The 25,728-nt window shown below is 33.7% G+C and overlaps 1 protein-coding gene, 1 long non-coding RNA gene and 1 pseudogene across 3 annotated transcripts; 2 read left to right on the top strand and 1 right to left on the bottom strand.

Moving 5' to 3' along the window:
* Positions 1 to 845: 845 nt before the first annotated feature.
* LOC136272774 (caspase-7-like) lies at positions 846 to 21,278 on the bottom strand. 2 transcript variants are annotated; one of them, XM_066075377.1, is made up of 5 exons: positions 21,171 to 21,278; positions 9,604 to 9,815; positions 7,572 to 7,783; positions 6,666 to 6,792; positions 846 to 4,147 (listed from the first exon to the last, which is right to left on the bottom strand). In XM_066075377.1, exons 1-5 carry the CDS (start codon positions 21,182 to 21,184, stop codon positions 3,909 to 3,911), a joined length of 804 nt encoding a protein of 267 aa, XP_065931449.1. In that variant the 5' UTR covers positions 21,185 to 21,278; the 3' UTR covers positions 846 to 3,908. The 2 variants fall into 2 exon arrangements, with proteins under 2 accessions (XP_065931449.1, XP_065931450.1); XM_066075378.1 differs by lacking the exon at positions 21,171 to 21,278 and adding an exon at positions 21,082 to 21,162.
* On the top strand, positions 12,185 to 15,372 carry LOC136272775 (uncharacterized). The gene is made up of 3 exons (XR_010710838.1): positions 12,185 to 12,305; positions 14,911 to 14,990; positions 15,208 to 15,372. It is a non-coding gene; the product is annotated as an uncharacterized lncRNA (long non-coding RNA).
* On the top strand, positions 16,326 to 18,012 carry LOC136272773 (uncharacterized; annotated as a pseudogene).
* Positions 21,279 to 25,728: the final 4,450 nt, after the last annotated feature.

The following is a 25,728-nucleotide window of genomic DNA, read 5'->3' as shown; positions in this document are numbered from 1 at the left end:
CCTCCATTTATAGTTTTTTTTTACTACAGCGAGAGTTCCACGTTTGCGGTTATTACGAGAAAAGATCTCATAATTACGTGAAAAGATCTCGTTATTATGAAAAAGATCTCGTTATTACGAGTTGGTTAGTTATTCATTAAATTAGTGAAAGAAATTTCATCAGAAGGAGCCAAGCAGATTGATTAATAAATTAATTGACGAATTTATGTATATGAACGAAAATTTGTTATTAGACTCCAAAATGTTAATTTTCAAAAATAATTATTTTCAATATGATATAACAGTTTATCTGAAGTAAATCCCGCATATCCATGATTAAAACTATATAGTTATCTGTAACTAGTGGAGTTGTGTTTTTATGGATAGGAATACCTGGTATTTACTTCGGGATTGTAATATACGTTGAAAAGTAAAATTTCATGAAGTTCTTTCCACCAATTCATACAAGATAAAATGTCAAATCAAATCACTTTATATAGAAATTAATAATTATAATTGTTAACGTTTTTGGAAAGGAAAAAAATAGACTGGAAGGGTGAACCAATCGACTTGGGGGTCTTGATCTGAAGAACAAGGAACACTTATTATACATGTATTTTTTTCACAATAAAAAAATCAAATAATAACTACTATGTAGTTTATTATAAATAGATATTTTCTCGTACATGTAATTATGAGATAATTAACTCGTAATAACGAGATCTTTTCTTGTAATAACAAGATAATTAACTCGTTATAACGAGATCTTTTTTCGTAATTTCGAGATAAAAATAATTTTTTTAAGTGACCACTTAAAAATTGCTTGTAGAAGATTTCCAGTAATACAAAAAGCATAAACAACTACAGGAAAAGGAAAAAAGTTTATTTTTATAATGTATAAAAGCCACAATTTTATAACAGTTGTTCCTTTTTAACGACTTCTTATCATGCCCCATGAGTGTAAGTATGTTTTGGTAACATATCAATTTGCAAATAAAAATATTGTAATGTAAATGATAAGGTTCAATATTTTTCCCTCGTTTTTACAAACGTTGAAATTTATTAGAATAGCATTGATATTATATTTTGATTTCGTTGTCAACATCGTGGATGATTCCTGAATAAATGGCACATTGTTTGACCAAAGAAATTCATGCTGCATCTTGAGCAATCAGAGGTTCCAGTTTCTCACACTAATTATAATATTTTTTGCATAGGACATTAACAGGAAGTTATCCTGTGATGATTGAGCATACTTTAGAAGTCAGTAAAAATACAAAACTCTTAAAAACAAAACATTTTTGATAAAAAAAATAAATTTTCTTGGAAAATATTAATACTCGAGAAAAATTTAATGATCTGAATCTTGATGACTTTGTTATGAAATGCAGATGTTCTTGCAATAACAATTAATAGCCTTTATAGCTAGATGCAAATATACTAAGTAATATCACTTTAAATTACTTCAGTAAAAAAAGATCACAAGTATAAAGTTCATTCAACAAAACTCTTTTAACAATGGAACAGTCATAAATCGATGTCGTTAGGGCCTATAGATATTTCATCAACAAAACACCAAATGTTAATACAAAAAGAAAACGCATCAAAACTCAATTACATTCTATTGACACAATTACTTCGATAGTAAGCAACATTGTAAATCTAATTTATAGAAAAATACAAAAGACTTAATAGGTTACTGTAAAGATTTATATAAATATATCTAATCTAAGTATATGTACATGAGGAATAACAGTTTAATCATAGCCAAGATAGAATAGCTATAGTAAAAATGATTAAATACCTTGATTAGTGATATAAATTCAACTAAGCAAATTGACACTACATGTACTTAGATAGACCGAATTGTTACAATAGAATTAAATGATAATAGATTTGTTAGAGTACCAAATATCTTATAGGTTCATCCCCCTCCTACAATGCTACAATGGTACAAGGCTGTTAGACAGCCTCATTAAGCTTGTATTGTCAAATTAATGGGAAAAAAAATACTTTCGTTTTCGATAAACCGGTTCGAAATAGCAAAAATGAGAGTAAGGTGGTGGACACGTTTTGGCGGATCCATGCCAGTGAGAGTTTTTATCAAGATATATACTCGCTTTAAAAAAAATACTGAATAATTATGTAAAGAGTGAATATATTTTGCGGAAATTTATAAAGAGTATACATGAATATAGGATTTGAAAAATTTACAAAAAAAAAAAATAAAAGTAGCTAATCAGTTTCTTTAATGCACGATTTTAGTTTTTGAACTTTCCAGAACGGGGTAGCCAAGAAAGCAGGCTGACAAATTAACATCATGGCGGAAATTGAAGGACGAGTTTATTATGTATCGGGCATATACCTTTGATCTGACAACATTGGTTTAAAATATACAAATAAATATGCATGCTCTTGCGTTTTTAGATTACATATATTTTTCTTATATAATATCAATAAAGTTGTGAACCATGAACAGATTGTGTTAACAACTGGAATGTATAAAATAAATCTCATTCTGGCTTATATGAATAAATTGTCTCCGCACAAAACGGTAAAACTGCTTCAGAACGAACGGACGGAGTCAACAGCCACCTCCTTCATGTTTTGTTTTTATAACAAGCTTTTATTTAAAATTAACATAAAGCAAACTCATGTAATACAGTTTTAAAAATGATAGCGAAATTTGGTATAAAGGATTAAATGTAGAAAAGAGATACGACGCACTACATCTTCCTCCTCGTTTTGAAATTATAATTACTAGGCATGTTAATGTAATATTGAGGGTTGTAATTTAATACATCAAATAGTGAAAAAAAGTGAAAATGTTTTCAATTGCAACAGGATCTGCATACAGACCAAACAGAAACCCAAAAATATTGGTAAAAGTCATCCGCAGCAAAAACTTGAGGCCACATATAATTAATTTCAGTTTAGATGTTCATTCCTGTTAGCTCCTCTAAATATCCAGCTAGTTACTTTATGGTTTCAAATTTTAAAACATAGGTTATGAAAACAATTAAGAAAACATTTCGGACACAGTATATACAAAGAAGGTGTACAAATAATACAAAGCCCATCAAAGGGACTTTGACACGATTTGAGATCAAAAATTTTATTTTCATTTTTTATGTATAAAATGGTTTACTGGTGCATTTTAAATGATTGACCAAAATATTGAATGTTAAAGTCAAGTTACAAGCGAGATACAGGGGTGAGAATTGATTGTTAGGTAAACAAAGCTCGAGTTTTATAGTTGTTTACAAAAAATGTAATATAGAGAATTACCGTTTTTTTAGACAAAATGACATGTAAAAAACAATTTAAACTAATTCAATATCTTCATAAATACTACTATCAACAGAAGAAAGATACATTTGATTGAAACTTACACCAATACAACACATATGACAATAATGACAAAATCTGAGCTTTGTTTACAAAACAAAGAATTATGAACTCTATATCTTGCTTATAGCTTGATATTTGACTTTCAAATTTTGACATTGCATTAAAAAATTCTATATTTATTAGTATAAACATCAAAAATGAAAAAATTAAATTTGAAAATTTTCAGTTAAATTGTGTCCGAGTCCCTTTAATGTGTAAAGTGATATTTCCCGCGCTTTCGCGGGATAACATCTAGATTCATATATGCCAAATGACTGTAGATACTAGATATCATTTCGTAAATGAATTGATGCATATTACTATCAAGCATTCGTGTTATACCAACAATCTAATATTTTTATAAACACGTGCTATAAAGTTTAATCAAAATCATTAACGTGAATGAGTTTGTTCAATTTATCCAAGGTTTTTACACCAATATCATCCTTATACTGATATTTTATCATTTCTTGCGTAATTTATCACACACAAATACAAACTGCTTGATGGTAACAGTATCTCAAGAACAACAAACTATGTTATTTTGGGCTTGGCTCCTCTAGCTTTAGGTAAGCTTCTCTGGTAAGAAGAGAGGTCACACAAGGTATATCCACATACGATCCTTCTTCGGTGTAAGTCTTACAATATATATGGTTCATCCGTGTCAGGAGTTTTTGGATCTCCATGGGCTCCATGGGCTGTTTAGGTTGTCCATGTTGTTCAGATTGTTCAGGTGTCAAGACATACTGTTTAAATCCTTCAATCCAGGCGGCGAGAGCTATTAAATACATTTTAAACATATATCTAAATATATCTAAAAGCTCAAGTTTGAAAAACAAGAGGCCCATGGGCCACATCGCTCACCTGAGGAACAATAGGTATGATATAATCAGCTTAATGGAGTCATAATACAATCTATCTGGACAATGTACAATAATACATGTAGATCCTGTATAAATAAAATCCATTTTCCCCTGGATATTCTTATGTTTATAATCATTAGTCCCTTTTCTAACAGGATGATTTTATAGTCATATCATATGTTGAGTATTGTAGTTCTCAAAAAGATCCTTAACAATAGTTTATACATGGGATATAAACCTACATCAAACTCTGAACCTTCTTGTGAGGCCAAAGAATTGTCCTGGGGCCAAAGTCTTAACAATTATAAAGAATCATCTGGCTGATTAGTTTCTGAAAAGATTTTTAAAGATTTACCCTATATATTCCTTTGTTAAAATTTTGACCCCTCCCCCCCCCCCCCATTGTGGCCCCCACCTACCCCTGGGGATCATGATTTTCACAACTTTGAATCTACACTACATGAGGATGCTTTCACACAAGTTTCAGCTTTTCTGGCTGATTAGTTTCTGAGAAGAAGATTTTTAAAGATTTCCTCTATATATTCCTATGTAAAACTTCGATCCCCCATTGTGGTCCCACCCTACCCCCGGGGGTCATGATTTTCACAACTTTGAATCTACACTACCTGAGGATGCTTCCACACAAGTTTCAGCTTTGCTGGATGATTAGTTTCTGAGAAGAAGATTTTTAAAGATTTCCTCTATATATTTATATGTTAAACTTCAATCCCCCATTGTGGCCCCACCCTACTCCTAGGGGTTATGATTTTCACAACTTTGAATCTACACTACACGAGGATGCTTCCACACAAGTTTCAGCTTTGCTGACTGATTAGTTTCTGAGAAGAAGATTTTTAAAGATTTCCTCTAAATATAAATATGTTAAACTTCGACCCCCAATTGTGGCCCCACCCTACTCCTAGGGGTTATGATTTTCACAACTTTGAATCTACACTACACGAGGATGCTTCCACACAAGTTTCAGCTTTCCTGGCTGATTAGTTTCTGAGAAGAAGATTTTTAAAGATTAACTCTATATATTCCAATGTAAAACTTCGACCCCCCAATGTGGCCCCACCCTACCCCCGGGGGTCATGATATTCACAACTTTGAATCTACACTACATGAGGATGCTTCCACACAAGTGTCAGCTTTGCTGGCTGATTCGTTTTTGAGAAGAAGATTTTTAAAGATTTCCTCTATATATTCCTATGTAAAACTTCGATCCCCCATTGTGGCCCCACCCTAACCTGGGTATCATGATTTTCACAACTTTGAATCTGCACTACCTGAGGATGCTTTCACACAAATTTCAGCTCTGCTGGCTGATTTGTTTCTGGGAAGAAGATTTTTAAAGATTTACTCTATATATTCCTATGTTAAACTTCGACCCCCCATTGTGGCCCCACCCTACCCCCGGGGGTCATGATTTTCGCAATTTTGTATCTACACTACCTGAGGATGCTTCCACACAAGTTTTAGCTTTCCTGGTCTTATGGTTCATGAGAAGATTTTTGAAAATTTCTCGAAAATTTTCATAAATTCCTAATTATCTTCCTTTGCAAAAGGGCGTGGTCCTTAATTTTCACAACTTTGAATCCCCTTAGGCTAAGAATGCTTTGTGCCAAGTTTGGTTGAAATTGGTCCAGTGGTTCTTGAGAAGATGTTGAAAATGTGAAAAGTTTACAGACCGACAGACGGACAGACAGATGGACGACAGACAAAATGTGATCAGAATAGCTCACTTGAGCTTTCAGCTCAGGTGAGCTAAAAAAAACAGGCTTTGCATAACAATGTAATTTTTTTTACTGATGTTGGTAATGACTAAAAAGTTTACGTCAAAATTGAATATTGATGAAATGTATTCAGAGTTGTATAGAGAGATAAAACATGGTTTTACTAGCTAGAGGACAAATGGTTATTTAAATCCACTAAGTATTTAGTAGGAAAATTAATTGTGTTCCTACTGTTAGCGAAAAAAGGACAAATCATAATCTTTAACCTTGCATTATATAAATAGTGCCTGTTTGGGAGGGTAACAGTTGAAATTGACACCCCGAGAAAACCATTGTCAACCGACGCGAAGCGGAGGTTGACAATGGTTTTCGAGGGGTGTCAATTTCAACTGTTATCCTCCCAAACAGGCACTATTTATTTTGTTATACTGAATGTCTTTTTTAAAATTTTAAAGAAAATTTTACTGCTTTTATATAGGAATAACGTGAATTCTACAGCGAACCGTACGCGCATAATTTTCGCGCATGTAATATTTTTTAATGTTACCCGTTGCCAAGTGCGTTGCTAACGCTGAGGGTAATAGTAAATATTATTAACTGCGTCTTAACCAATCAGATTTCAGTATTTAACATGAAAGTATAACAATATGAATTAACTTGTCTTTGTATGAGAAACGGGTGATTTTTTTTCAATTACCATGATCTTTAATACATGTATAGATCAGAAAGTCGGCCTCTCTTGGAATCTTCACTGGCTTTTCTGTATGTGTGTCTGACGGAAGATTGGCGGCTGACTGCGGACTGCTATAAGGAACAGCTTCCAACTGAAAAATTTTCAAATTGTATGCTGTAGTTTTATTACTGTAGGCAAAATTTTAATCTGAGATTCCACAGTTTTCTATCAAATCTTGAGAAATTCAGATTGGACTATTTCATCTGATTTGTATTATCAGAAGAGCTTTAATATTAATATGAATATTCGTGAGATTGAAGCGCACGAGATGATTTTTGCCCGACGACTTATTTTGTGCTATTATTATACGCTTGTTTCATTTCATTTTTAATTTCTTATTTAAAAAACTGTGTTTAAAAACCAGTCTTTAAAACCAATTTAAATTTTAGTGTTTTCTTAGTTTTTTCTTTGGATTAAACAATTTTTAATCGATCGCTCACGAGATCGTATATTTATAAGAGATCTATACCGCCTTCTTCAGCGGCATTTATATAGGCGCTATATTTACAATTATAGGGACCGGCATGCTAGAAGTGTCCACAACTGTTAGTAAAGTAAAAGCAAGATTTAAGAATCACTCATGGGTGCTTCTAAGTTGGTATTCATTTGTCTCTTTTTCTTTTTTTGGAAATTTACAGCAAATCTATCTATTATATACCAATCAATTTTCCTTTATTAATACTGTTAATTTTACAGAGTGTGATTCGATTTTCCGGATCACCGCATTGATGCTTTGTTTTTTTTACCTTTTAGTAGTGGGGTTTGTAATAAATTTAACATCATAATAGTAACTTGATCCAAAGAGTCGCTGCAAGGCGCGGATAATCAAATCAGACTGAACTGAGACATTATATGTACATATAGGCCTACCTGTAACATGAATATCTTCGGTTTCAAGAGAAGGTCTCTACATTTGTCTCCCTTCAGACATTCTTGAAGTTCAGAGACAGGTAGTTGCATATCTGCTGTTGGATTTTTGGGTGATTGAGTCTCATCACAACAAATAATAACGCCATCTTTTCCATAAGACAAGACCATGCAGATAAAACAATAGTCATCCTTCAAATCTGTTCTTTTAGCAACTATATAAAGATAAGAGAAATAATCAACGACATTAAAATGTAAATAGCACGTAATATCAAACATATAAACCAATGAGTGGAAATAAAAATTTAGAAAGCACAGCACAATAAAAAATTCTGGTCAGTTTATGTAATTGCCCACAAGAGGTCCAACGGCCACCTGAACAACAGCTCTTGTCTCTCTTTGGAAATTTATACGCATTTAAGTTTTCTAAAATATTGTCATTTTTGTAAGATTTGGGAATACATTGTAACACTACATATATGTAAAAGATGCCTACCTTTTGAACAATAATCCTAAGATCAAAGATGCGTCAACTGACAATCCTATTATCCTTATTGAACTCTGAACCCCTCTTGGGCCAAGTATATATTGGTTTGGGAACCATTGTTTAAAAAATTAGAATCTATCTAATACTAGGATGTTTCCATAGTAATCTCAATTGCAGCATTGTTGTTCTTTAGAACTTAAGATTTTTAAAAGTGTTCCCTATATATGTCTGTTAAACTCTGACCCCTCGTGGGGTCACAATTATGGATTGTAGTTATGGTGTTAACAATATAGAGTCTACTTTATTTTAGAAGGCTTGACAATAGTACATTACTGGTTCTAAAAAGTACTGAAAGTGTCATATTTTACTGATAAATTCTGATATTAACTTATAGTGTACTGTAATTGCTGATGTTTACTGATATTATTACTGTTGTTACTGATAATTGCTGTTGGTTCTGATATTTCCTGACATTTACTGACGTTTTTGCTATGAGTTTTGATAATTACTGATATTAACCAAGATTTACCGTTGGTACTGAGAATCGCTGATAATTACTGAGAACATTCTCTAAGAGCCAGGAAATTTTGAACAGATTAAATTACATGCAAATTATTATGATATTATTTCAATTCAACACCCCCCCCCCAATACCAGATTTAACCTCCCCCCCCCCCCCCCATTAAAAGCCTCAACGTTTGCCCCGTGTCCTAGGCAGTGAATTTCACAATTTAACATCAGGACGTTATGAAAATAACATAAATGTGCACGACTTTAACCTTCCATGACTAATAGTACAGAAAAAAAATATTAAATCAATACATTTTCACTATTCGAAAATATTGGCAACGCCCTAGGGCCTGAACCCCTGACCCAGGGGTCACGAATTTCACAACTTATTTAGAACATCATAACCATGCTACAAGTTTTTTACAAACATGGATGAGAGAAGAGGAGAAGGATTTTTTAACATCTAATACATTTTCACTATATGGACATATTAATTTCGCCCTAGGGACTATACCCCTTACCCATAGATCATGAATTTCACAATTAAGGTATAGGATGTCATTAACATCAAAACCATGCATTTAATTTTTTTCGAAAATATACATGAAAGTAGAGAATATATTTTAAAATTTACTATATTTTTACTATATGGGCATATTGGCCCAACCTAGGGCCTGAACCCGTGACCCAGGGGTCATGAATTTCATTATTTTGGTAGAGGTTCTCATGGACATCATAACCATGCATTTAGTAATTCTCAAATATATATGGGAGTAGAAGAATATTTTAAAGATTTAATACATTTTTACTTTATGGACTTATCTTTTGTACAGTGACTCATTAATAATTGCTTATGCCATTGTGTTCTTTAACAGAAAAAAAAATTGGGGGGGGGGTTTAATGAAAAAGTTTCAATTTTAAAAAATCTGTAATATTTTCAAAGGGAAAGCGCCAAACTTCGGAAATAAATTGGCTGTAGAAGAATAACTGTTACAATATCATTATTAACTACCCGTAGATTAATATATATATACTTACCATCTTCCAATAATCGAATCATTTCTGCTTTGGTTTTGTTTTTGTGAACTTCAATACATGCGTCTGTAAATCCCATTTTCCCTAATGTTGTCTTCATATCCGTCACATTATCATTTTCATCTGTACCTCCTCGAATTTTAGGAAATTTAATACCAACATACTCCTGATTTTGGACAATGAGCACTCTGCCCATGCATTTGTGAGTACTATACCTAAGTATAACAAGCAAACAAAACATCACGTTTTCTTATGGGCCAAAATTGTACCAGAAGCTATTGTATCATATATGAATTAATATAATTTATGTTCATATAATGTTGTATCACATTTTTTTATTCTACATCATATTGCATGTATTAATACGCTAATTCTATATATACACGAAGAGACATTTTATGTATATGTACATGTATACTGACGTAAGGTTTCCGATAGTCTAACATTATTCGCTTCCACTAATGATTGTCTTTTCTTTAAATTTTTAAACTATAGACGTAAATCACTGATACTAAATCAAAGCGAGTCATTAGTATATATGGAGTTTCTATAGCTAGCTATAAATATGGTGGATGCCGCATTCGACCAATGAAAATGTGTGTCATACGTTTCCGATAGAACAAAGTGTATGAGTGTATGTTTCATTGACAAATCTATGTAATAGTATTTTTAAATAAAAGCGAGACATTCCTTTGAATATATTTTCTATTTCTATTTTCGGTTTAGTCGTGAAATACCATTTTGAATTTATTTTTTTCCAATTAAATTTATTCAAATATATTATAATACAAGTTTGCAAAAGTACAATATCTAACTATATTCAATTTTTTTTAAATATATTTTACAAAAGGTAAGATAAAAAATATTGCCTCATGGTTTGGTGGTGTCGAACCCACAATATAAAAAGCCTTGTGGTATAAGGAGACCTAATGTCTGGTGCTTTAACCACAGAGCCATTTCAGTCACAACACACTGAACTATTTAAATGCTACATACGATTTTGGCCACAAATTTACGGACTTGTATTATTTTTTTAAACTTTCAATTGTTGAGATACAAAATGATATTTTTAATGTATAGTGGGTAATCTCTCCACTTTTTTATTGATTGAAATTGGTTTAATTTCCATTATACCTTATTTTGACAATGAGAAAAATATGGAGCACAGACCCACTCTATAAAAGAAAAGGCATCGAAGTTCTAAAAAATGGCACAATTTGAAGGTTTTGATACATATACGCCAGTTTGAATAAACATATCTTGAGTATTGAACATATCTAATGGTTAAAAATCGATGATATGTGAAATATATATTGTTTTGAATGATCTTTTTAGAATTAATCAGATTATTTGATATTTTTGTTTTTCAGTATCTTGTCTGTTCTTGTGTGGGCATTTTACACACCTTATCTACCCATCTTCTTTCTATTATCTAATATTTTAATTTTCTCTGAGGCTTTTTTTTAACTTAACGAGGCCCGAGTACAGATCGAGTGCGCACGCTTTTGCGCAGCGTTTCATTTGCATTGTGACATCATTTTTTGCTTGGTTGACGCCATGGCGTGATAGTTTCAACTGCAGATATTCAGCGAAATTTGTTGAAAATAGCTCGTTTGATGCGTAAAATTGATATTATAATGTGGAATAAACATATATGTCTCGAAGTATAAGCTATATTTGGGCTCGGGTCGAAAACGTGAAGAGGGTTTATAGCAAGCCTAGCCCTCTGTCACGTTTTCTTAACCCGCCTAGATATAGATTAGTTCATATATTTCAAGACAGTAACCATGTATTTTATATTAACGACTCTTAATATGTGATCTTATATATTTATTTATTACTTAAATATGTCTGGATGTTTTAATAGCCTTAAGATCACCATGTCCGCCTTTGTCATATAAAAATAGTCATTATCTGACAAATCTGGGAAATTGGGCATACAAAAAACAACTTTGATAAGACCCCTGGAACAAACCAGGTGGTAAAAGGTTTTTTTTATTTGATCATTTGATGCCTTTTAGCAATAACTTTAATATGTAGAATAGAAAAAGAAATCCCTAGGGAAGAAGTTTTAAAAAAAAATGTAAAAACTGTGCAAAATTGATACATTTCAAACAAAATCCCATTTGGTCCTATGTTAAAAATTAACAAACTTTGAGATGACCCCTTAAACAAACGGTGTGGTAAATGTCTTATTTTTTTTTTATCTTAAAATAATAATTATATCAGAAGAAATGCAGGCAAAAATTTTCATTCAAAATATAGGGCAGAAAATATTAGAGCCGGCCTCGTTAAATTACGGAAGCCTGTTGGTGCCACGTAGAGAAATATTTTATCTGGCGGCCGCCAGATAATTTTCTGGCGGCCGCCAGATATTATCTGGCGGCCGCCAGATATGATATGGCGGCCGCCATATAATTATCTGGCGGCCGCCATATAATGATATATATAATAATATACATATAATAATAATATATATGATATGGCGGCCGCCAGATATGATATGGCGGCCGCCATATAATTATCTGGCGGCCGCCATATAATTTTCTGGCGGCCGCCAGATAAATATATGGCGGCCGCCAGATAACACCTTGCTTCCTGATGCGCGCGCATGATTTAACGTGAGATTTTAGGAAGGGGTGAATACACCGAAGCTAGCTTGGAGTACGCTGTAGTTTCATTGCAAAACCAACCACCTTCAAAAAGTAAGTAATTTTATTGTAGTGTGATGACTTCCTTTTTCATTATTTAGTTATATTATAATTTTTGAAAGTATGATACCAAATATCAATAACAGAGCTAAAGTTTTGAAATACTGGTGGCGTGGAATGTAGATTAGACTTTTTTTAAAATCTAGAATGAATTAGATGTTGCTTTCTGCTTTGTATCTAATTGTTAAACATTGTACTTCAGGGTTTTTAAACTGAAAAATATATTTTAACAATATAAAACATTAACTTAAAAGGACTGTTTTCTAACCTGTATAAGTATAAGCAACATACTGTCTTCTGTATGTTTTAGTTTTGGTATAAAAGTTTAAATAACACATATTACAGTCAAGCCTGCTATTATAGTAAATGATAACATTGACAAAATTAAGTGATGACCTATGTAGATTTGTGCAAAGTTGGTACATGTTCTACCGATGCAACGTTTAAAGTTTTTTTTTGGTAAAGATTCGGGATACTTTTTCGTTGAGAGATATAGCGGAGGTAAATGATTTGCAACGTCAAAGAATCGTGCTTATTTGACATAAACATCGGATTTTACTGCTGGATTTTTTGGTGGTTTTTTTTTGGGGGGGGGGGGATGAACGCTTACATAGCTTTATAAAGGCTTCTGATGATTATACTCAAATTTACCAGTGTGAGGTAAGGAGAGGTTTAGAAATCGACTCCGTTGTTTCAACCATAAACAAAGTGGCCAGCTCTTGTAATACAATTCAACAAAAACAAACAACACCTTTTTAATTCAAAATTTGAAGCTAAATTGCTCTTGTGGGTGAGTCGCCGATAACACATTGAATATAAAAGGAAAGGGTCATACAGTGACTGCGTAGTTCACCAGACAGATCGATGTATTATGTCTCGGATGAACTTTAATTAATTATATCTGTAACTAACGGACCCCCTCCTCACTTTCTGTATGTAGTATGCAACACGTCGATGATGACCACATATTTTACTTATAAACAAACATATCTCAATAGATTATTTTTTTTTTGAATTGTAATAAAAAAAAACAACAGCTGTTGTTTCTAACTTTTAAAAGAAATATTGTTAAAAATGAGAATGAATGCCTTGGACATTTACATATACAACACATGCTTGCAGAATCATGAAGTGTTCTGTTTCTTGTGTTCAATTCTTAATTCAAAGTTTTGGGATTAGTGATGTTTTTATGATTTTAAAACATTATTTTTTATTTGATTGAAAAATATTCTTTTTAAACCTGTTGCAACAAGAAAGAACTTATTGTTAGAAAAATCAAAATGGAATGATGCATGCAATCGCGGATCATAATGATAGGGAAAAAACTTATTAAGGTCACTTAATTGGCCTCGACTCCCCTTCGGCAACTACCCTCGGATCCTTCCACCCCCCCCACCCCCCACCCCCCCCCTTCACGAGATTTGTTTTTGATTTCACACGTGATTAGATATGCCGATTTCAGATACAAATTGCATGATAAATCCCTCCTTGCAGTAGTGATTAACAATTTTCTCTTTCCCTGTTAATTTACTGCCATCAGTTTCTGTATACCATTAGCGCTAAACAGTTATGTTTGGATAATGTGGATAATGAAAACAGACAATATTCCTTTGATCACATGCACAAATCTGCAGTAATTTTGTCAATGGCAATTTTTTCTTCTTCTGTTAATTATTTTTAATGTTTAGGGCTAAAATGCCTACTCTCTCTCTCTCTCTCTCTCTCTCTCTCTCATGTTAAAAACCTGCAAAATATTTGCAATAATCAAGTTTCGATCATTTTAGTAATATCGTAGTCTTTTCGGACAGCCAGTTTTACAGAGTTATATATAGCTTGCAATACATTCAAGGTGATCCATAAGTTATATAGTTTGATTTAAAGTATCCGACCCATTTTATGACCTAATTTTCTAACCTTGAATATTTATTATGAATTAAATACTCTTACATTGATTCGAAGCAGCATTTTAGAGTAGAAAAGAAATTACCAAGAGAACTTTTGAAAAATGTTTTATCTAAGCAGTAATCAATTAATAGAGACTGCAACAAGATCTATGTGGAAAACTAATTATATGCACTAAATGCATAAGATATATCTGTTATGCATTCAGATTCATAGAATTTGGGGCTAATATGGATCGGAGACCTCAGTCATGATCTTTTGCACCATTTCAGGGTCAGGAAACCTAGACAAAAAATAAAATTTTGATTACTTAGTAATCGAGTATTTTATTTCAATAAGCCAATTTATCGTTCGTGACGAGATCTAAGTTATGTGCCTATGGTTATCAGATTGTCAATTTTTTAATGAACAGTATATAAGTAAATTAACTTTCCACTAATGCTCATTCCGCTGTTTACATAACTAGTAATTAGTTATAATTGTAACCTCTTATGTCAAAATCTAGAATAAAGAATTAGTGTTGACATACATATACTAGACAGTGATTAAAAGTATTTCAATGGACCAGGGTTTCCTTTATGGAGACTGCCACTTAGTAACATTTTTTTTTAAACTGAAAAGCAGTTTTAGAGAATATCGCTGATCCGCTTTGTCTTTGTAAATTACTTGTTTATTACATTGTAACGTGTATTTACAGGATCACCAATGTCCCTTCGGAGGTTTTTATTGGAGAGAGGTATTGACGAAGATATCGTGAGGAAAATGGAAGAAGAAAAGGTACAATCTGTTTGTATTGAAAATATCAAAATAAATGCATGTGCAAATTAAATAAAAGTTTAACTTTTCGAAATGATCAATTATCACGATGACCGGAAGGCATTTAATGAATATAAAAGACATAATTTCTAAGGTACGATCTGCCAATAGTAAACCAAAAACGATCGATTACACCATGTACGTACATGTTTATGCATTACTTTCATTTAAATTACAGATTGATATTGATGTAATCCAAGAAATTAGTGATAACGATCTCGAAAAATATCTTCAATGCAAAGGAGACCGTATTGCTGTGAAGGCGTTTGCAAGTGAACAAAAAAATAAAGATACTGATAATGAAAGGAAATTGGCACTAATTGACAGCTTACGTAAGCGTATGGGAGTAGGCCTACCAAACATGTCAGACATAGATGATGAAGAAACGACAATCGGGAAAAAACGTCCATACTCATTTTCAAGAAAATTCAAGAAAAGGAAGCAAGCAGAAATCGCATCCAAACCGGACAGGGCGATAGTGGTTGGGTTTGCCATTTTTGACTCAAGTGCCAAGGCATACCGTCAAATTCGTGCACCATTAGGTGGAGGCACTCGTTATGCACGCGTGAATAAAAACACACGAAAAAATGAGTTGATAAAAATTATCTGTCCCCTATTTTTTCCGGATGGAAAAAATTGCCATGGTAATATCAACGATTACTCGTTTGACATATCGACGGATGTCCATGGCACACAGTTAATGCAGAACGAATCTATCGAAGAGATTACAAGACGTCTTGGATTAAAACATTTCAGATGTTACTTAATGGCAAAATGCCAGGCAGAGGATTTTCCAGACGACGAGAATAATCAAACAGAAGTAACATGTTCCAGTTATGACAAGGGCTTTCAAATTGGTTCCTTTACAAAAACAGTAACAAAAAAACGAAACGAGATTGTCAAAAGAAATGATATTAAAGATGCACAAATTTCAAAGAGACAGACAGAAGAAAGTTCCGATACTGAAGAGAGCCTTCCGGATCTGATCCATGGCAAGGGTTTTAGTTTAAGCGAAAGTCTGGAAAACGTCAGCGAAAATCAAATTACACCAAAATTTCCTGAGGGTCTGGAAAAAATGCCATGTAATGAAAGTAAGGAAGGTACTCTTTGTTCAAAAATCGATTTAGTAAAGAAGACTGCCATGACACAAAGTGCTAGTTTCAGTGGATTTATGGACAAAGATAATAACGAAAGAAACAACGACAATGTTATTGTGGAATACCTTCCTGATCTGTCTTCTTTGCCTGGCTCTAGTTCGGTCGATGCAAGTTGGACTGCTTTCTTGAAAGGAGCGTCGATTGATTACGAATCAGACAGTTCGGGTGTGATTCAGTTTGGTCAAATTTCAGCAGATAGTATCGAACTAGACGAAACCCTACCACTGGTGTGTAAAATTACGGTTCACAGAGGGCGAGTGGCTCGAGATTTGATAGATTTCTTCTCGCAGGAAAATATTCCGTCGCATAGTTCGACAGTCTTCGAAATAAACATGCTGAAAGAAGATGGTACACCAGAGGCCGCTGAAGATAACGGAGGGGTGATGCGGGATTCTCTTACTGAATTTTGGACACTTTTTATTTGCAATACACAGAGGGAAATACGTACAAAGTACCCGTACTAAGGCACGATATGACAGATGTACAGTGGAAGTCAGTTGCATCCGTAATCAGAATGGGTTTCTATCAGGAGAAAGTATTTCCAATAAAACTCGCCCCGTCTTTCATGCAGCAAGCAATTTTCGGTGCTTGCACTGAGTCGGATCTAATTGATTCCTTTCTCAAATATGTTTCAGCGATGGACAGAAGTGTGATCGAGAGTGCCCTTAAAGATTTTGAAACTGTTGACAAGGATGAAATATATGATGCATTGGAACAATACGATGTGAAGAAAGCCATCAATGCGGAAAATACAGAGCGTATCGTAAGAGAAGTTGCACATAAAGAATTGGTACAAAAACCAATGTTTATAGCAGACTGTTTTTACAAGGTTCTGAATGCAACCATACTTGTTCAAGAAGACATGTCAGTTTTGTACTCAACGCTGGAACCAACACCAAAGAAAGTACTCAATTCCATAAAGTTCCCAGAGCAAATGTCCTCAGAAGAGAAAACTCTCAGTCAATACTTGAAGAAACTTGTACGCGAAATGGATGATCCACAAAACTTGCAGCTCTTCTTAAGGTTCTGTACAGGGTCAGACATAATGACAAAAAATGATATCCAGATACGTTTCACATCCAGCGATGTATCCAGTAATGTGCGTTGTCCATCGTCTCACACATGCAGATGCGTTCTAGAAATTCCTCGAAGCTATTCCCAGGATCCATACGTCTTATTCAAATCTGATTTATTGTCACTTCTAAGGAACAGATACTGGCAAATGGACTTTGTCTAATCAGAAAGTCTTTCCGTAACATGATAAGAATAATCAAAATAATTCAAACAAAATGTTCAAGGTGTTTTAAGCAAAATTTAAAGAAGTCAGCAACGTTATTGTTATAAGAATTTCGTTTTAAGCATACATGTTTTTATACTTATCGTTTTTATAGATACGTCTTTGTTTAATGACTTTGATGTTTAATACAAAATATGTGTTACTAGTTTTAGTATTTGATGTTTCTTAAGCAAATAATTAGTATTTGATCTAAAGATATCGAGTTGATTGACAACAAGCTTAAAACAATGATTTTATCTTTTTTATATGAGTCTGATAGTGTCTTTTTAAATATAAATATGTTGTTTCGCTGTGTTTGTTTCACATATCTACACTTCGATGCATAATTGGTTTAGATGTCAGGTTGTTTTAATTGGTTTTTTTTGTCAAAGGAAATGACACAGGACCGTCCATATTGCATACGCTGTATTGACAACTTTGGAGAGTGACCTTCTTTTGGAAGTTGTGTACTTGTTTTCTCACATACCAACTAATTGTTGATGCATTCTTTATAAAAATTTGTTGATTAAGTAATAAATAGTTCTCATTTACATATTGTTTTTAATCAGAAGAATCCGAAACATGCATAAACATATAGTCTTCAAAAGTAGACATGTTAAGACAAAAGTTCTAACTTCTCTCCTTACATGTTGGGATGTAAATCATTTAGGACTGAGGTCCTTAGTTTTTCATACAATTTAAGTCCTTCACGCGCTGTTGTTGGTGGTGATAAATTGTTCTCCGTCATATATATTAGCAGCAGCTCAAACATTTCTGGATCACATGTAGATCTTCCTCTAAAACACACACTCTGACATGCAAATATTAACATCTCTCTGGTCAACAGTCTTCAAGAAATTCTTTGTGTGAAATATTTCTGGCATTGAGAACATAACAGTAGGTCGTCCATGTGGTACATTTTCGTTTTTGCTTGGACGAATTCTATGGGAATTCCAAATTGCTCTAACTGCATCCAATTCTCTCTGAAATGAATTTTTTGGGAAATAAGAAGGTTGATAATATAGTTGCTAATTCTTGTGAATTTCACCATCAAACACAAATCGTTCTCTTAAAATGATAAACGGAAAATCAGTTTATCTTTAAATTTGATATAAATATGCATTTAAGCAACCTTGAATATTAAATATTATTTCTATGGTTATCAATTATCACTACAAATTATTATTATTATTATTATTATTTATCTATCAATTCAAGTTCACATATCAAATAGGATGGTAATCGAGTTGAAGTGATTACAGTTCGACGCATTGATGGTTGGATTTTTTAATAAATAACAAGTACATGTATATAGGGTAGCTGATTTCCAGGAAGAGAGGATACATGTTTGACAATTTTACAACTACTGTCGATCTGTCAACTCGACTACTAGCATCTTTTGACTGGAAATGTCCATTGTCAACGTGACACCAATCCGTACTATTTTGTACTATATAACTCATAATACAAATGACGCCAAATCGAGGCGCCAGCAGGGTTTGTTTATTTATATTTAAATATTTAATCGTACGATGGCTGAAATTATATGAATATAAGTAATAACGAATCATTCTTTGAATATTATGAGGTGATAATTTCGGTCGGGGCGTGATCAAATCTATCATAAAGCCCTTCGGGCCCTTCGGAGAGAGAGAGAGAGAGAGAGAGAGAGAGAGAGAGAGAGAGAGAGAGAGTATTCAATTAAAGCTCAACTCCAGTATTTGTTTTCTCACTAACCTGTACTAAAGCTGTGAAACAAAACTGTATCAGACTTATATCGACAGCACTACCAGTGAAGTCAGCACGCTTCTTTAATGATCCCAGGGTATCCATCCAAAACTGAGAGCACTCCTTTCTAAGTGTACACCAGAAACTTTCTATTCTTTGATTATGCATGCTTGCGCCATATAGAAAGCTCTCTTCTCCTGACAACAACGACTGCATTCGCGCTATATGCCCATTCTCAGTTCCCATGTCTCCCCTTACCATTTGAGGACACCCAAGTAATTCTGTAACCGTTTCCATATAGTATCCCGCGATTACACGTGGATTGCTGCTTGTATGGTACACATTTAACCACATAATTTGCCTCGAAAATCCATCAATACAACCACTGATACATAATAAATAATTTGGACCTTTGGCAAAATACTGTCTTCTTCTCAAACGGCCCTTCCTTCTAACTTCAATGCCCAAGGGATCCAGAATTTGCATTAAACTATAAACCACACTCCTCGGAACTGTCATACCTTCTTTGAGACACTTTTGATGCATCCATCTGTATCCATGCATGCAACCAGATCCACGAAGTTGTGTGTAAATAAAAATGGCGACATCAATGATATCAGTGTAATTTTTGCGACGAAAAAGATTTTGTCGACATAACACTCGTTTTAGAGTTCTTAAACTAATAATAATTCGATGATTAACTGCCAGAGAACACAAAATTTCTTTGTGGGTAAACCCCATATGAAAATAAAAAGCAACGGCTGTGTCAACGTCCATCTTCTTACACTCTCCTTTTGCAAAATAATTTATGTGGCGGCCGCCAGATAATTATGTGGCGGCCGCCAGATATTAAGTGGCGGCCGCCAGATAAATTATGTGGCGGCCGCCAGATATTAAGTGGCGGCCGCCAGATAAATAAGTGGCGGCCGCCAAATAATAAGTGGCGGCCGCCAGAAAATTATCTGGCGGCCGCCAGATAAAATATTTTTCCTACGTGGCACCAACAGGCTTCCGTATTAAATCTCTTTTGTCAATGTAAATATTTCGGCCCTCCCCCATTATTGTCTCACCCTACCGTCAATAGTCATTGAACAAACTTGAATCAACATCACCTGACGGTGCCTCCACACAAGTTTAAGCTTTTCAGCTGGCAAATCGATTTCTGAGAGGAAGATTTTTAAATATTTTACTCTTTATGTTCCGATGGAAAAATTCGACCCCTTTATTGCAGAGCCACCTTAATTCAAAGGTGACTATGATTGGAACAAACTTGAATCTGCACTACCTGGAGACGCTCCACACAACATAAAGCCTTATATTTAAGCCAGTTGACTTCGGGAAGATTTTAAGGACTTTTTTCTATACTTTCAAATGTGAAAATCTGAACCCCTATTGCGGCCCAACCCTTACATAACTAGAATCTACACTACCTGAGTAAGCTTTCACACAAGTTTAGGCGTTTTTGAGTTCTTAAGAACAATATTTTGGAAAATACCAATATAATTTTAATAATTCTTAGCTATTTTCTCCTTAAAGGTGATCTGGCCGTTCATTTGAAGAAACTCTGAAAGGCCTTCCACAACGAATGCTTTGTGTCAAGTTTGATTAAAATTGGCCTAGTGGTTATGATATAAAAAGATGAAAATGTGAGAAAAATTACAACAACGACGCCGCCGACGACAACGACAGACAAATTGAATCAGAAAAGCTCACTTGAATCTTTCGCTCAGGTGAGCTAAAAAGCGATTGATAAACGGGTTAGAACTTGGTCGCTATAACACAACACATTTTAGTGGAGAAATGCGGGAACGATAACTCTGGATACAGATTAAGTTCCCACGCTTTGAATAACAATAATATACTCAGTGGATGTTTATATAAACATACATACCTATGCGTCTCCATTGCCTAAATGACTTTAATAATAGAAAGGTACATAAAAGGGAAAAAGAAATCTACTCGCTCTGTAAATTTACATACCTTGGTCCTGGCATTTCCAAAATATGTTCTACTTTCGGTTTCACGATGATCTCTGAACCTGAACGGTAATGAGTTTACCTGTGTTTTGTAACACGCATTCTGATCGGTCAGTCAACTGGATCCGACCTGTTCAGACTTGTTTGAACCGCTTTGAACTGTTTAGGGCTATATATAGTTCTATGTTATTATTATTAATCATTCCTGATGATTGTTGCCCTGCAGATACATTTTTTATTCCATTTAAAATTGGATTTTTTGGATAAATTTAGAAAACTATTCATAGTTCTTCTTTAATAGAAAATCTGGTGAACTAGTCAATATATATATATATATATATATATATATATATATATATATATATATATATATATATATATATATATATATATATATATATAATTATATATATATTTCCCCTGTTTGGCACAATTTCTACGTGCAATGGCGTATGCGAGTCGACAGCACGATAGTGCTTCACGATAAAGCATCGCGTCATCGATTTTGCATAATCGCATCATCGCTATCGCACATCACATTATCGCTTTCATAACATTGCGTTATAACTTCAGTGGGACATCGTCATCGCATTGTCGCGCCATCGAATTAACATCATATCGCACTATTGCGCTGTCTCTTCATTGTCATCGGACCATCCATTCATCGCCATCGCATTATCGCTTCTAAGCACAAAAGATCCAAACCTCGATGGTGCGATGTGCGATAGGAACTATACATTTGTATGTCCGTATCTATATGATAATTATTAGATGAATGACCAAGCTGTGCTATAAGTGATGATATTATAGTGAATTTAAAGGATTAAGGGCTCATTTTGAAGGTTTATATCCCACTTGATTTTGATCACACGAACTTAGAAACACACGCGTTAATTAGAGGAAGTTTCTTAATATTAATAACAAGGATCTGAGGGCTTCTATCATATCTAATTGTGTCCTTTTAGCTCACTAGAACTAAAAGGACACTAGGGCTATTATTTCCTTGTCCAAAATTTGGGCTGTACGGGTACCAGCAGGTAATTCCGAGAGGTTTTTATCTCCCTTGATCTTGAACCACGATCTTTATTGCCTCCGAAGTTGTCAATGCTCCCACAAACTATTGATGTATTAATCATCTTAATGTTACATGTAATTACGAGGGTTGTTCGGAAATTATTGAGACATTTACTCTTATTTCCTTGGGGAAAAAGATAAATCCTTGAAATTTCACCAAAACGTACACCAGGATAGAGTTTATCAATGTAAAAAAATTATTGTCCATAGCATGATTAGATCATGCCTGGTAAGCTGACCAAATTGCCATCGCCCAGTGACCCGGCGCAACCGCAAACTTACTGCAACGTCATTTTAACGCTTCTTATTGATCTTATGTTTTAAAAACCTAACAAACAAACGGAAATAAGAATTAATTCTTCATTTCTCATCTTTTGTTTACATTTCGAGATGTCAACATTCGCATATTCCCTCCATTCTTGAATTTTGTGAACAAAAATTGGGTCATTTCTAACCGAAAGTCAAATTACTGTGAAATGTCTCCTATAGTGATTCTGTGTACATATTTTAGAACTATTTACATCAGTTAGTGTGTAAAAAGTACTTGATATTTAGTCACTTTGTCTGAATTCTAGCGAAACAATTAGTGAAAAAAGACGGTAAACTGAAGTTCTTTATTCCTTGCCATCGTATAGTTTTTCTTAAAGCAATTGGGTGGCTTAAAAGGTCTTTTTCCGAAATTTTTATCAATTTGATGTATATTCGCTGCGCCGCCTTGACGTTAAATTTCTATTTACCGTCGTTTTCAAATTCCTATTGCTTGGTAAATATATCTGTACCATATCCCTATTTCAACTCAAACACTCGTGAAACTTGATCAAAAGGTAGTCACAATAAATAGCAAAATGAACATATATAATCTGATTTCTTTTAGTATAAGCTGTAAGTTTGCGGACACTTAGATAGACGATGTTTTAGTTTTCTTATTCTCCGAGTTTGTGCTTGCGCCGGGTACCCCGACCACCGATTTGTTTATCTACCGTTGTAAACAAAATATTAAACATTTTTTAAATATTACTTTCAATTACTTACAATTATTTGTTAAGGTTTCTTCAATGTTCATGCCAAATTCCACCATAATTCGTCACTTAGAAATGGAAATATCCGTGTTGTCTTAATAATTTCCGAACAACCCTCGTAAAGTATGCCAATAATAAAGTAAAATATATTTTCTGTTCGAGTACTCTCAGTACTTTGACGAGTTTCCTTATTGAATGGCTGCTGAAGCATGGTTTTAATGCCTAACAATGAAGTAACTTTTCATATTGTTGGTTTCATCATTAATTCTGGGTGATGCACTTGCATACCTTGTAGTTTGTAGTAGGGGAAAATCGTCAATATAAGTATAATTCATGAATATGTTGTCACTCATTATAATGAGATATATACGTGCAAATGTCGTTAAGATGACAACCTTACCCTTATTCAATACGTCAGTATCTTTTTATAATGGAATGATTTTTATTTTCTCAGATATACCCCTTCTTTCACTTGAAGAATTACAATTTTTGTTACTTTCTGTAACCTAAAGTAAAAATTAAAATATTGTAAAGACTATTTCAAAAATGATGAAAAAAATTAAAAATACCTTCGATTAGGTTATAAATAATAATGTAAACTATTGTCCTTTTTGTAAGTAGATATGTGCCTACTTATGGTTAATGAACAAAAGTAAATTGGGGAAATTGAACGAGGATGTTAACCCAGTGTTTAAAATTGCAATATGTTCAAATCAAATATATATTTGATTACAGGAAGATATATATATATATATATATATATATATATATATATATATATATATATATATATATATATATATATATATATATATATATATATATATATATATATATATATATATATATAGATGTGTGCTATACAAGAATGCGCTTTTTAAAATTCAAATTTATTATCTCATATGTGTACATATATTTAGCAGTTGAATAGAAATGTCTAACCAAGAATTTGATCTGTTTATTGTTTACAGTTCTGAAAACACACAGGCAGCCAAAACGATAATGAAAGACCTGGAAAAAAGGTTTAAGATCAAATGCTGCTTTGCTGATAGGGACTTTCTTCCAGGAACTGAAATCGCAGTCAATATTTCTTTTGCGATTGAGAAATCAGACAAAGTGTTAATGTTGATCAGTCCCGACTTCATTAAAAGTGGTTGGTGTTGGTACGAACAACAAGAAGCGTTCCGGAAATGCACCCAGGACAAGAGACATTGCATTATTCCTGTTATGTTGGAAACTGTCGACGAAATGCCAAAACTGTTACGAAACCTAACTTATGTGGATTTTCTAAAGGAGGCTGACCCGGTAGAAAGGATATACAAAGCATTTATTCATCACATCGATCAGGAAGAGGCGTGCCAAGACAAAAAGATAAAAAGACAAAAAGGAGATTTAGGTTTCTTAAGTCAACGCTGGCCTGTTTCTCGTCATTTCAACGACAATGGTGATTTTGTGAAGGCTGTTTCTCGTCATTTTTACGACTGCGATGCTTTTGTGGAGGACAAGGAGCGTATAGAATTCCTAAAAGATGAAACGGATTTAAAGACATTACAAAAGTACTTTGATGAAGCAGCTGAACAAAAAGATCATGATCTTCTTCAAAGTATTTTGAAGAACAGGCACATGAAACTAAACCCCACAAATGTTTTTAAAGTTTTAGAGCGTTTGCCAGGGGACAGATTAACTCATGAGCTTATTGAGACAATATTTCAAAAATTAGACAAGGTGTATTCTTACAGACACCTCAAGAATGCATATCTTGTTGCCTGTTCAAATGGACCTCCATATCTTGTCTCTAAATTCAATGAGCTGGGGTGTAAGAACCTGATAGATGCCTCATTTGTTGAAAGCTTGATCATTAGAAGTCCTCTCAATGTTATTGAGAAAAATTAAGTTTTTAGCAGTATTCTGAATGAAACAGGCTGGAGTGACCAGGATTTACTGTCTTTCTTGCAAACAGCCATCCGGTTAAGAAAACGACCAATCGTTAAAGATTTGCTCAATCTGATATCCAAGATTCCATTCCAAATATTTTCCAATTTGATTTTTGTTTCAGATGAGCAGACTTGTATAGAGGTTCTTCAGAGAGAAAAGTATCAAGACCAGGCAGATTTGAAAGATGCCTTAATAAGATCTTGTACGATGGAGATGACAGCCTTAACAAGAGAAATATTAAAGCAAGGAATTACCTTAGAACCAAATATGTTCAGAAAGAATGATTTCACTGTGAAAGAAGTCGGAATTTTTGTTCAAGAATATCCATGGAGTTTAGAGGAATTGATGGAAATTGACAAATTATTAACCAGGCCCCAGTGCAAGAGATTAGTCAAATCTGAAATTCAAAAGAGGACTGAGAGTTTAAATGTTGAAAGAAAGAAGGAAAGAAATGAATTTGCAACAACCGATTAAATATTTTCTAAAAAAAATTCAGCCTCTAATATTTAATAGTGTTCACCTGAAAGAAGATGA

Source organism: Magallana gigas, chromosome 2, assembly GCF_963853765.1.
Source record: "Magallana gigas chromosome 2, xbMagGiga1.1, whole genome shotgun sequence".
NCBI classification, from domain to species: Eukaryota; Metazoa; Mollusca; class Bivalvia; order Ostreida; family Ostreidae; genus Magallana; species Magallana gigas.
Note: the sequence above shows the minus strand (reverse complement) of the source record. Positions and strands in the feature narration are given on the sequence as shown.